Genomic DNA, 12338 nt, shown 5'->3' on the forward strand with positions numbered 1-12338 from the left:
TTGAGCTCACTCACTCTGTGGCGACATGACTGCAGTGATAAATCCATCACTAAGGCCTAACAGGAGGATGTACCTGTGCATATCTGTGTGGAAGGATGTGTGAGGGGGAAAACATGTATTTAGAACCACTTTCAGGTCGATCACCATTCCTGCCTTCACCTACAGCACAGCCACAGACTGTAAATAGCGACTGAAAGCCTGACAGTCATTGAAGAGGCCCACAGGGTAGAGCCTCGTGTCCAGCTGGGAGGAGCAGACCTACAACCTGGGAACGCCTCTGTGTCCTGAATGTTGTTCGGTATGTTTTAGCTGCTGATATTATGGGTTTTCAGCCACTATGTATGTGTTTTACCACCTATTAAAAGGCTTTCCATGTCACTTTTTGTCCAGAAGCCTAATATTTCCAGCTCTGAGGGTCTTAAAATCAAACTTTAACAGAGTATTAGTTGCATAGTTAGCCAAAAAAACAAAAAGATCTATATTGGTTCACATCACAAAAGCCAGGAGCAGAGATTCATTTATTCCGATAGTTTTGCTTCCTTTGGTAAAAGCAGTCACTAACACTATGATCCAGCCCCTGATTTTACTCCAGTGTAACAAAGCAGTTTGTGAAATACTTGACATGTGGACACTGAACACCTCCCACTTCCTGTTCATGCTGTACCTCATTTTCTTCACATAAAAGCTATTGTAATAAAACAAACAGGCTGCCTGTGAGTGTGATGTTTTGCTTCGTGACCAAGCTGTCTTTGTTAGTTTAGTGTTTTGGGGTTTTTTTGACAAATGGTTATTCTGTAACTAAAAGTTTCTTTGTATGCAGACGATGATTTATTATATGTCAGTTTCAGCCCTTAGATGTTTGTTCTGTCGGCTGTTAGCAGACTGACTGTATTGCCCAGAATCCTCTATTTTAATCTCTTTAAGAAAGTGAGTTGATTGGGTGGTAAGTCATTTGGCTGCACTCATCTTTCTTTCTTTGTCTGTCTGCCGAATGTCAAAGGCCTAATTGTTTTTAAAGAAGCCACTGCCAGCGCTGCTGCCAGCTGCTGTGCCAGCTTATTCTTCAGAGCTGTGTGAAGCCTGAACTCTCCAGGTGTCACTGCAAAGCTCTGCCAGGTTCTCAACAACCAGCTCCTGCTCAGGGAGCGTTTGGCAACAGCGTGAAGATCTGAAATCTGTTTATTGTCAGAATATCAAACCCCCACCTCCTCCCGGTACAGTAACTTTTGGTCTGAAGGCTGGCAGGAAGGCTGATGCTGGCACAGGGGCCACAGCATGCCACTCAGGGACTTCATCCAGGCTTAGTGCTCCTCAGTAACTGTTGGAAAGATTTTTCAGGGTCGCTGCCAACATGACCTGAGTGGCCCGGAGAAACAGACAGCCACAGCGGGGTGCATGTCAACAAGTACTGGGACATCCATCCATCTCTGATGTTGTCCCCCCATCTCTCTTCAAAAACTAGTTTTTCACAAAGCATTCAAACGCAAAATTCTCATTTGGTGCTCAAAAAGAATCATTCTGCATCTTAATCTGGGCCGCATCCATGTTATGGACATTATGATTTGAATCTTTGGCCATATTTAATACAGACATCCACCATCAGAGGTGTACACAGAATAGGAGGAGAAGCAGCACAGATCACATTCAGTGACACATAATGGAGGCACGACTTCAACTTCGTGGAAAAATGTTGCTTCTTGAAAATTCTTGTTTGCTTTATGGTAATACATCTATGGTGTAATGCAGTAGCATGTAACATGTAGCCTGCTGGGTGTGTGTGAGGCAGGACTGACTTAGCGTTAGTTAGGAACATACCGGATAGCCCAGTTTTTTGCCTCCTCCACACCTTCCTCCTTTTAAAGTGAAGTTGAGTCAGCATACCTGCAAGCTTTGTGTTCAAGCTGAAACACCTTCCACTTTAACATCTCCCACGTGTTTCTGCACATGCAGCAACCAAAGGGAAGCATCTTCAGCTCCCATAATTTGACTTTTTTCAAGCAAAACAAACCATGTCAGACATCAGAGCAGCAGAGCGTGTCTGCAGACAGCATGCTCGCTTCTTAGAAATGCCACTGTACTGCAGTTTAGTGAAATGACACCAGGGGGTGCGCTGTGAGATGGACCAAATAAATATGTGGAACAAAGCTCCTCAAACTGTGTGCTGAGCCCCACCGACATGCAGCAGGTGAGGCAAAGACAACCAGGGAGAAAAATAGGAAGTCATTGTGTATTTAAGTTCAATAAAGGAGATTTTTGTGGCAAACTAACCAAAAAGGAGTTTGCTTACACTTATTGAGATGAAAACTTTACAGCTAAAACGTCTTGATGCATTCTCAACCGTCCAGGTAAGTAGATCCCAAAAGGTTGATTCTGTTCAACCTTTGGAGATTTACAGCTGAAACAAACATATTTAAAGCCTGAATAGTTTCTTTCTGCAGCTTCGCCTGGATACTGGAGTTAAGTGCGTGGTCTCTTTGACTGACAGGTGTTCTGACACAGCTTGGACCTCTCCAATGTGCTCGTGCCGCTTGGAGCATTTCTTTAAAGGAATTGTGTGGCGTACAGAAGCTTCCAGTTTTAGAGAGTGCACTTTTCTTATTTATTACTCCGTTACTTTGCACTGATTAGCAGACATCTGTGTTTATGGAAGAAGCTGAACTTATCAGTCCGCTCTCTCATCCAAGAGATGCTGTAGATCTCATGATCTCATTTAACGGATCTACAGCATGCTCACACATGCCGCTGGTGTCTGTGCATGACTGAAAGCTAAGAGCATGTGGAAGGTGCAAGCACCTGCAGTTTCCAGAGAGCGGTGTAAGAGAAGTCTCTGGAGTGTTACAGTTATTTGACAGAGCTCCACCCACTCTGGCTCACCTGAGAAACACGACTATCAGGAAACACGACTTCTTGACAGTAAAGGGAAGGAAAGCGTCACCTTTACACTGACGCGCTGAACAGCAGCAAGAATACCGGGAGCACTGGGATCTTACAAATTAAGAACGCTTGAAGGAAAGATTTTGCCGAAGACTTGTTGGGAAGGTTTTGGCACTGCCTCCTCCCTGCTGTCCGTCTCTGCCAGGTGTCTTTGTCGCTGAGGGGAAAATGGCTTTCCGTTCAGAGGAGGATTTATGCTGCCCTGCCTGTCATGACATTTTTAAAGATCCCGTCCTCCTCTTGTGTAGCCACAGCTTCTGTAAAGCCTGTCTGCAGAGCTGGTGGAAAGAGAAGCAAATCAAAGAGTGCCTGGTTTGTCGGACAGTGTGCGAGTGGAGTGATCCACCTTGTAACCGGGCACTGAAGAACCTCTGTGAGGGATTTTTGCAGAGTCAGAGAGCTTCATCGGGGTCTGACAGTCTCTGCAGTCTGCACTCTGAAAAGCTCAAACTCTTCTGTCTGGACCATGAGCAGCCCGCGTGTATCATCTGTCGGGATGCAAAAATCCACGCCGACCATCAGTTCAGACCCATTGATGAAGTTGCACAGGAACACAGAGAGGAGCTTCACACGTTCCTGAACCCTCTGCAGCACAAGCTGAAGCTTTTTAATGAAGTTAAAGTGAACTTACATCAAACAGCGGAGCACATTAAAGTGCAGGCTCTGCAGATAGAAAGGAGGCTTAAGGAGCAGTTTAAGAAGCTTCACCAGTTCCTAGAGGAGGAAGAGGAGGAACGGATGTTAGCTCTGCGGGAGGAAGAGGCGCAGAAGAGCCAAGTGATGAAGGAGAAGATGGAGGCTCTGTGTAGGGAGATGGCGAATCTTTCAGACACAGTCAGAGCCACAGAGGAGCACCTCAGAGCTGGAGATCCATCCTTCCTGAGGACCTACAAGGCTGTGGTGGAAAGAGTCCAGCAGCACCCCCAGCTGGATGATCCACAGCTGGGCTCAGGAGCATTGATAGATGTGGCCAAACACCTGGGCAACCTGACCTTCAACATCTGGAATAAGATGACAGACATGGTCTCCTACAGTCCTGTGATTCTGGATCCAAATTCAGCCAATCCAGAGCTCATTCTGTCTGAAGATCTGACTGGCGTGAGGCACGGAAAGAGAAGGCTCCTTCCAGAAAACCCGGAGAGGTTTGAATTCTGGGATTCTGTCCTGGGCTCTGAGGGCTTTAACTCGGGAACTCACAGTTGGGACGTGGAGGTTGGAGACAACAAGGACTGGGAGGTTGGGGTGATAGCAGAGTCTATGTGCAGGAGAGAATTTGTGGGCTCCACAGTGTGGAGCGTAGAATGCAGCCATGCCGGATACAGAGCGTTCTCCCCAACCAACAAATACATCGCTCTCTCCATCACAGAGAAGGTCAAGAAGGTCAGAGTTCATCTGGACTGGGACGAAGGGAAGCTGTCTTTTTTGGAGCCTGATACAAACACACACATTCACACTTTCACACACATATTCACTGAAAAACTGTGCCCCTATCTTTGCACCAGGAACCCACAGCTTCTGAAAATAGTGCCTGTAAAAGTGTGTGTGAGAAAGCTGACAGATCAGGAGGAGTGAAGTTACGGCTAGCTGGGCTTTAACCATGTAAGAGCACAGCTTTAATCACAGATTAGAAACAGGACAGATGGAGGCACAGTCACGATTACACAAATCTGGCATCCTTCGTCAACGTGCTCATAGCCCGAAATGGTTTCATAAAGCCTTGTCAGGGCGCGTTGTTACTGTGTAAATACTGCTGCTCTTCAGTTTGCACATGCTGGCAAGCTGAAGTGCAAATATACACTGTGCTACCTTAGTTGACATTTCGTAGTTTGCTACCAGGAGTGTTTCCAGGATTGTTCAGTGACCAGAACTGGAGCAGAAAACAGACTCGTGCAGATGATAAGAAGTGTAGTCAATAACATTTTACAATGACTCTTTACCTAAGCAAAAGTAATAGTAGCACAAACGTTTAAGCAGCAGATGATTTTACCAACGTCTGTATGACTGTGAAGCTTTGTCCCCCACAACACAGCACAATAATTTAATAGATCTATATTTTAAAATTTGAAAAATAAGAACTAGCTTAAGCTTTAAGTGCAGAATATAATGGTTGTAAGTAGAATGAAGTAGTAAATAGTATTTAAATAAGTTTCCCGTCACACAGGCCTAAAGTCAGTGGGTTGTTCACGAGTGGCTTACAAACTTTGCTGGCACGAAAGTGTTTTTAAAGAAGTGCATGGAGCTGCACCAGGATCTCCTCTAAACTGTTTGATCATAGCAGGTTGCCGCAGTAACCAGTAGTTTCCATAGAGAAGGCCAAATGTTCTGCCAACTCTCACACTTTTACTAAAGTTTTACTAAAGCTCGGAGAGTAAGTGTGAAGTTTTTGTGTCCTTAATGCAAACTCTAGTTAACAGCAGCAGTCTGCCAGCGACCGCAGCAACAACACGGAGAGCTCTGTTGCAGAACCGTCTGCTACCAATTTCACCTGGTGACAGCCAGAAGGCTCGAGCAACCAGGTGAAACTGGTACAGGTGAAAACACGAGAAAATAAGGAAAACTAGAACAAGAATCATACAAAGGTATTAATTAAGGAACGTTTCTTCACTTTGACAGATTGTAATTGCTTAACAAGTGTGAATGTGTGTGTGAATGGGTGGATGATTGCGTGTAGTGTAAAGCGCTTTGGGGTCCTCAGGGACTAAGTAAAGCGCTATACAAATACAGGCCATTTACCATCACTCTCCAAATGGGCGGAGAATACAGATTTTTCCCTAGCAACCAGAGGTTGCCAGCGGGTCTCTAGGCCTGTGTGATTGAGGCCTAAAAGCACTGAGTTAAATTCCACGCTACTATTCAGTGGTGTAAGATTAACAGTAGCCCGGCAGCATGGGTGTGGGTGGCATGGGCACAAATTATATTTCCAGGTGAGCCGGTGACACCCTCTGTGGAAACACTGCTGACACAACACAGCACCAAGTGCCACAGCCTTCAAAAGGAGCAGAGACCTTTCAACAATAACTGTATACTGATGATGGCCCTGATATTCTCCAAGGAAGTTCCAGTAACTTTAAGAGGTTAAAGCAGAAGCAGCACTCGGAGTTTAAAGTGTTGATGAAACGAGTAAGTAAAGGATTTGTTCAGTGCACTTCCAGCGTCGCTGGAACTTTATACTCTTCAGACTCTGTGCTCGACTCCCTGCACCAGCAGGTGAAGTTGTGCCACAAACATCTAGTGAACTTCATTAATTTTGGAAAAGCAAAAAGAGAGGCTTCTGCATTCTGTGACAACAACACCGTAGAACTGAAAATCCAATAGTCCCATGTTTTGGGTCACCACAGAGGAAATGCTCATTACAAATTAATGCAAGGTTGTTTGAAGTGATTATTTTTAATCTTTGATAAAGCATCCTTTCCTAATGGGAGGGGTCTCTTCCAGGATGACAATACAGTTCACATAGAGCTCAGTGAGCATATGCTGTGACCTTGATCGTCAAAGCACCAAATGGGGGACCAGAAGCAGCGAATCTTCTTAAGTCTCTTTTATTTGTCATCGTTCTGTCTGTTCCTCAAAGAGACACTCATCACCATCACGAATATGGATTTTGACACAATTATATGAAGTATAACTACCATCTAGTGTTCAGTTGTTTCATCATCTTAATGTTTCTTTTTTGATGCTATCATTAATCTTATGTAATCTTTTTGATTTTCAGGGCATATCACATAATCAAAGTAGCGCTCAACAGTCCAGAATACAAACACAAAGATGCTGCTTCATGTTCTGAGATGTTATTCTTTCTATCGTGTTTGATGGATTTAGAGAGAAGAGAAGAGTGTGTTATATTTTATTGATAAGGGGAAGCTCGTCTTTGAAACAGTGGACAAATTGTCACACAGTGTAGCTTTTCCATTTAGAGACAGGACATTACCCCCTCCACCCAGCACAGGTGTGACAGTGGCATTGTTTTCCTCCAGCTAACGAGTTTCAAGCCTCTAACAAGTAACGTGGAGACTGCCGTGGCCTCAGTCTGGTTGATCGATACCACTCTCTCATGTGGGACTGCACCACGGGACACAGCAGAGGATATTGAATATTTCCATCCAGAACTGGGTCAGTTTGGGTTACAGCTGTTGCATGAAACACACAACAGAGGAACTATTTGTGTTGCACAACAAATGATTTTGACTTTAAATGTAATCTTGCCAAATGTTGTACCTTAAATGAACACTTTGAAAATGTTTATAAGACCTGTATAAATCACAGTAGGGATCTGTTTACAGAAGGCAACAATGAACACTGCTGCTTGTTCGACGCTGGTTTGTGTATTATTTATGTGAACGGCTAAACAAGGTGCACTAATGAATTTGAGTATTTTTGCATTGATTCTGTTGCTTTTTATTTAAAAGCTGATGAACAGCCTGGTGAACAGTGGAAGATTGCTTTTTCAGTAAACTGCTCATCGTGTATATCACTGTGGTTTTTCTTTTTTAAACTGTGACTACCAAGTAAACAAAAAGTACAGTAGTTTTGCATTTTCAGTGAATTATTAACAATAAGTTACTAACAATACGTTAGTAATTCACTAGATTGGTTTAAATTATTAACTTGGTGATTCTTGAACTCATTTGGATTTTTTTGCAGACTTTAAAAGCCTCTAAAATTATTTGTGTCGCATTTAGTGTCTACAATAGTGAATTTTGCGAGTTTACCTGAACGCAGCATTTGAAACGATAAGATTCATGAAGCCACTTGTGTGAAGTTTGAAACGTAACGTAAAGCAGTTCCGCTTAATGTAAAAAATGTAAAATTGGACAAAAAACGTCGCTTTTACAGAAACTTAGCAAAATAATAAATCCGCGTCACAGTGAATAATATATAGACGAATAGTTCACCATTAAATCCACATTTTCGAATTGCTCCGTCTTTACAAAAGCGTTCAGATCAGTTACTTTTAAAGGAAATTACGTTCACATGCGCCAATTTTACGCTTTTACTTTGAAATGTCGGCCGCGTGACTTCCGGTTACAGTGTTTTCGCGGCTAGCTTGACACCGCGGGGGAGTCCAATGGAAGCCTTCGTCGCAGCCCGGAGGAGACAATCGAGTGAGATTTAACTCGAAAGCAGAGCTGATTTCATTAGATGGATCTTTAAAGGGCATCTTTTTTCAACAGCCTTGGTCTGTGGTTTGTCACATTCGGTTTCAAACTCACCGATCGGCCTCTAACGGCGTCCGTTCGGCCTTGTTTATACTGTGCAGGGCTGCTTGAATCGGGGAAGCAGGCCCGGCTCTCCTGTGCCCGTTTAACGGCCGTCCTGCGGCTGGAGCGTGTTTTGTGCGGATCGGCCCTTTAGCTCACCAAGTAAGTGAAAATACCAGAAAACAGACAGCGCCAGTTTTAATGCAGGATATTCTCTGAGTTTTTCTTTTGGAGTTTCGACGTAACGCCATGTCAGTTTTTAGTTATTGTTAGCCATTAGCCTCGAGCTAACTCCGCTCTCTGTGTTGAGCTTACTGGTTATGCTAACGGCTGACACTCGACTTGCTTGAATACCAACTTCAGGGATGTAGAAGAGCTCTCACCGCGCATTTAAATGGAAACCCAGTCTGCTCTACGTGATATCCACTTGTAAAATTTGTTATGTTTTCATTAATATTTATGCTAGCGACCAACCTGTGCAGAAAGCTGCAAATGAGCACGGTTAGCATGGTGCTAAGCTAATGGTAGCCTTGTTTTGTATAACCAGCTGGCTGAGAAGTACTCCGGCTGTTAGCTGGCACTTCTGCCCTGTGTTAACCTAAGAATAAACGACTTTCTTTTTCAAAAAATATGTTTTTTTTTAAATTGTCAGTTTGCCTGTAAATAAAATTAAAAAAAGCAGAGCTTCATTTTACAGATGTTGATTGATTCTGTGTATTTCTCTTGGCGGCTCCGGATCAAGTTGTAAATTACATTTAGAGAATCACATACATGTTCGTCTCGCCTAAGATGCCCTCTCTTTCTACTCCTTGGTCCTCCTCTTTCAGAGAATATGACCCAGATGCAACAATGACATCTAGATTTGGTAAAACCTACAGCCGCAAGGGTGGTGAGGGCACGTCCAAGTTTGACGAAGTTCTCTCCACCAAAAGAGGCACCCTGAGCACCAAATGGGGTGACACCACCTACAAGGCCAAGGTGGGCTCAAAGCGTGCTGGCGCTCCCAAGAATGACTCAGTCCTGGAGGTGTATAAGAGGCCCCGTCCATGCGGGGACGGTTTGGATGACCCGTTTGGGTTTGACAGTGATGAGGAATCCAAGCCCGTGTCGTCCCGGAGCGGGAGCAAGTCGTCTCCCGCCAAGCCAGCCTCAGCAGAGCCGCCCCAGGCAGAACGACCTGGGGTGTCCCTGGATACAGGGAGCAGGTCCAGCTTCCAGGGAGCATCTAAGACCCAGCCGAGGGCGATGGACGACACCCTTCGGTTCTTCAACAGCAGCAGTGCCAACACAGGTAATACACAGTCTGTTAAGATTTTCTTGGAAGTTAAATCTGCAGTGTGTCAGTGTAACGCCAAAGAGGTGACATTCACAGCCTTGCTAGTTTAAATGAGCCAGCTAGTAAGCTCAGGACACGGGTGTCTTGCATCGCGTGTCAAGCACATCAGGGTGAAGTCATTTAAACTTGAAAGAAAAGTCTAATGTTCGTTATTTTCTTCCAGCTGCTTCCCTTTCAGTTGGCAGTGATATCATTTCAGACACAGAGAAATCAGTTTCCCCGTTTGTACCCCTCTCAGCCGTTCCCTGTCAGCTTGACTCGCTTTCAGCTTTCTGTGACTGCTTCTGGCTGCCTGCCAGAGATGCGAGCTCGCTCCTCACAGTGAGCTTTGCCCCAGCGAGCACCTCAGATGGCTCAGAGGGCTTTTTTCACACTGATGGTACACCGAGCCACACTGACGGGAAGCTAGCATGACACTGAAGTTAAACCCAGCCATAAACATGTGTATTATCTGCATACAAAGGCTGCAGATGTTGACTCGATAAATATGATAATGTCATCGATGAAATGGTTCTTTTTATAAAATAAAGGGCTGACGACGGCTTCTTTCAGAGTGGTCTGTTTGTACAGTTAAACAAGTCAATAGCACGTGGCTGTGAATCAAAAGTACATTTAAGCTTGTCAGCTTACAAAGGGCTGTAAAGATTGTGAGTAACAAGCACATTTGGCTGGCTTTATTACACCACAGGTACGCTGAACGTGCCACCGTTGTGTTTGCAGTGGTGAGATGAGGGGTATTGTGGTTTTTAAACAGACTCCAGCAAGGTTAGCTGCAGGCTGTTTACTTTCCTGTTCTTGAAGGCAGATGTCTAACCCTCATCACTTTCCTCCTTTCAAACTCTAATGTCTTATGGGACCTACATAACATTGGTGTGGTTGTATTTAACAAGGATTTAATATGAGCAGAGGCACACACCTCTCTCAGGTCTCCTTCAGCAAAGATGTCACAAAACAGCTCATCCAGGAGGCGTCCTGTCGGATTCCTGAACTGCTTTATCAGCCTCGTGGAAGAGCAGCAGCTCTACTCTGAGCTCTTCACCCTCTGGAGTACAATTGTGGTTGAGTGGGGTTAGCGTCTTCGCAGTCCAGTGGCGGTCTGTGGATGGTCCGTCTACCTGCAGAGAAAGCTGTTGTCGATTGAGGTTGTGCTACACAGGTCTGAGCTACCATCAGTCAGCTGTGCAGAAGAGCAAAGTGAAGAAGAGTGTTAAAAACAATGAAAAGCGTCCACTGCAGCCACCATCTGCTTTTCAGGCTGCATTTTTGATCTTCAAAGTTTTTCCCACGGACTCTGCCGTTGCTCTGTTCCCTGTTTTGGCCCATAAGAGTGCGCTGAAGTGAGGTTTTGCCTCATATACCCACAGATATTTGCCGCAAGCATACAACTCATAGCTGATTCGAGTTACTGAAACATTTCTAGAAATTGTAGGAAGTTCTGTGATTTGTTTTCCCGCTCTTCCCCGAATGCTCTCCTTTTTTATGTCCATGTCGTCTGATCCTCAGCAGCATTGGGAGACTCCCAGATGATTACCTTCTTCAATGCAAAATACAAAACAATCTGACCACATGCAGGACTGGTTTACATATGTGTACATGCAAACCTGAATAATTACTGGTCATTTAAACACCATATATTAAGTTCGGTTTCACCAAACAGATTTTTCTCTTACAAAAAGCTTTCTGTGGAAACAAATGTCTAAAACTTTATATACATCCATCTCGCTCACTTATTAAACCTAATACGAGTGCACGAATCGCCCGATACGCACAGATCACCTCACATGTCCTCGTGGTGCACAGATGCACGAATGTAGGCTTTGTTGACGTCCCAGTGTAAAACTGGGACCTCTGCAGGAGCCTATAAAGCAGGGATAGGCCACTCCAGGCCTCGAGTTGGTGTCCTGCAGGTTTTAGATGTGTCCTTGATCGAACACAGCTGATTTAAACGGCTAAATGACCTCCAACATGTATTGACGTTCTTCAGAGGCCTGGTAATGACCTAATCATCTGAGTCAGGTGTGATGACCCAGAGTGAGATCCAAAACCTGCAGGACACCGGCGCTCGAGGCCTGGAGTTTCCTACCCCGGCTATAAAGGTTAAAATATTATTTAAATAAGCTGCTGCAACGTGCTGGTTGTTCTTCTGCTGGGTCAGTGCACAGCTCCAGATGGAGGGAGCGTAATGGTTGAGCTCCGCAGTGAGTATATGCAGCTAATCTCTGTACCGTTTGAATATAGATGTAATCCAGGCAATGGAAATAGCACTTTGATGCTAATCTTACTGTTCTGTAATAATAGCAGGCTTACATTATTGTTAGCTTAATGTCTAATCCTGAACATTTCAGGATGCAGCAGCTTATTTAAGCCATGTATTAACTGTCACAGGCTAATGAGTAGTTTCTGTAATTGTTAACTCTGTTTCTAGTCGAGGGTCACAGGCTGTTCTGTTTATTTAGGACTGCCCGCTTTCTTTGAACAAACAAACAAAGAAAACCAATAAATCAGCAGCTTACATTTGTGGATCTGTGCAAAGCTGGCAGCATGAAATTTGTGTCCAAACCCCACGAGGGCATGTGACGTGATCTGTGCGTGTCAGGCGATGCGTCCACACGCAGTTAAGCTTTTGTGAGTGACGGGGATGCTACGTTTAGTTTTAGACATTTGCGTTCAAAGAAAGGTCTTAGAAAGAGAAAATAATCTGATTAGTGAAGCTGAACTTCAGAAATTGTGTTTAAGTGATCAGTATTTATTAGGGCTGCCACAAACGATTATTTTGATAGTCGACTAGTCACCGATTATTTTTTGCGATTAGTCGACTAATCAGATCATCATCCATTGGACGTAAAACTACAGCTTATTGCACCAGCAGC

At 44.4% G+C, this 12338-nt stretch overlaps 2 protein-coding genes across 2 annotated transcripts in view; both read left to right on the forward strand.

Annotated features, from left to right (window-relative positions):
- The first annotated feature begins 3102 nt into the window (after positions 1 to 3102).
- Positions 3103 to 4506, forward strand: LOC102207727 (nuclear factor 7, ovary-like). The gene has a single exon (XM_005743443.1). The coding sequence runs from the start codon at positions 3103 to 3105 to the stop codon at positions 4504 to 4506; it is 1404 nt and encodes a 467-aa protein (XP_005743500.1).
- A 3443-nt stretch (positions 4507 to 7949) lies between these two features.
- The window catches only part of LOC102193880 (wings apart-like protein homolog), a 35925-nt gene continuing 31536 nt past the window's right edge, over positions 7950 to 12338 (forward strand). Inside the window, exons 1-2 of the mRNA XM_005743392.1 lie at positions 7950 to 8294; positions 8960 to 9423. Of these exons, the coding sequence (XP_005743449.1) occupies positions 8982 to 9423 (442 nt within the window). The 5' untranslated portion in view covers positions 7950 to 8294; positions 8960 to 8981. The remainder of the gene's footprint in view (positions 8295 to 8959; positions 9424 to 12338) is intronic.

This window comes from Pundamilia nyererei, unplaced genomic scaffold, assembly GCF_000239375.1.
Source record: "Pundamilia nyererei isolate P.nyererei 1_Seehausen unplaced genomic scaffold, PunNye1.0 scaffold00131, whole genome shotgun sequence".
NCBI classification, from domain to species: domain Eukaryota; kingdom Metazoa; phylum Chordata; class Actinopteri; order Cichliformes; family Cichlidae; genus Pundamilia; species Pundamilia nyererei.

Coding starts and splice junctions, on each gene's coding strand:
- LOC102207727 (XM_005743443.1), top strand. CDS start 3,103: ATGGCTTTCCGTTCAGAGGAGGATTTATGCTGCCCTGCCTGTCATGAC.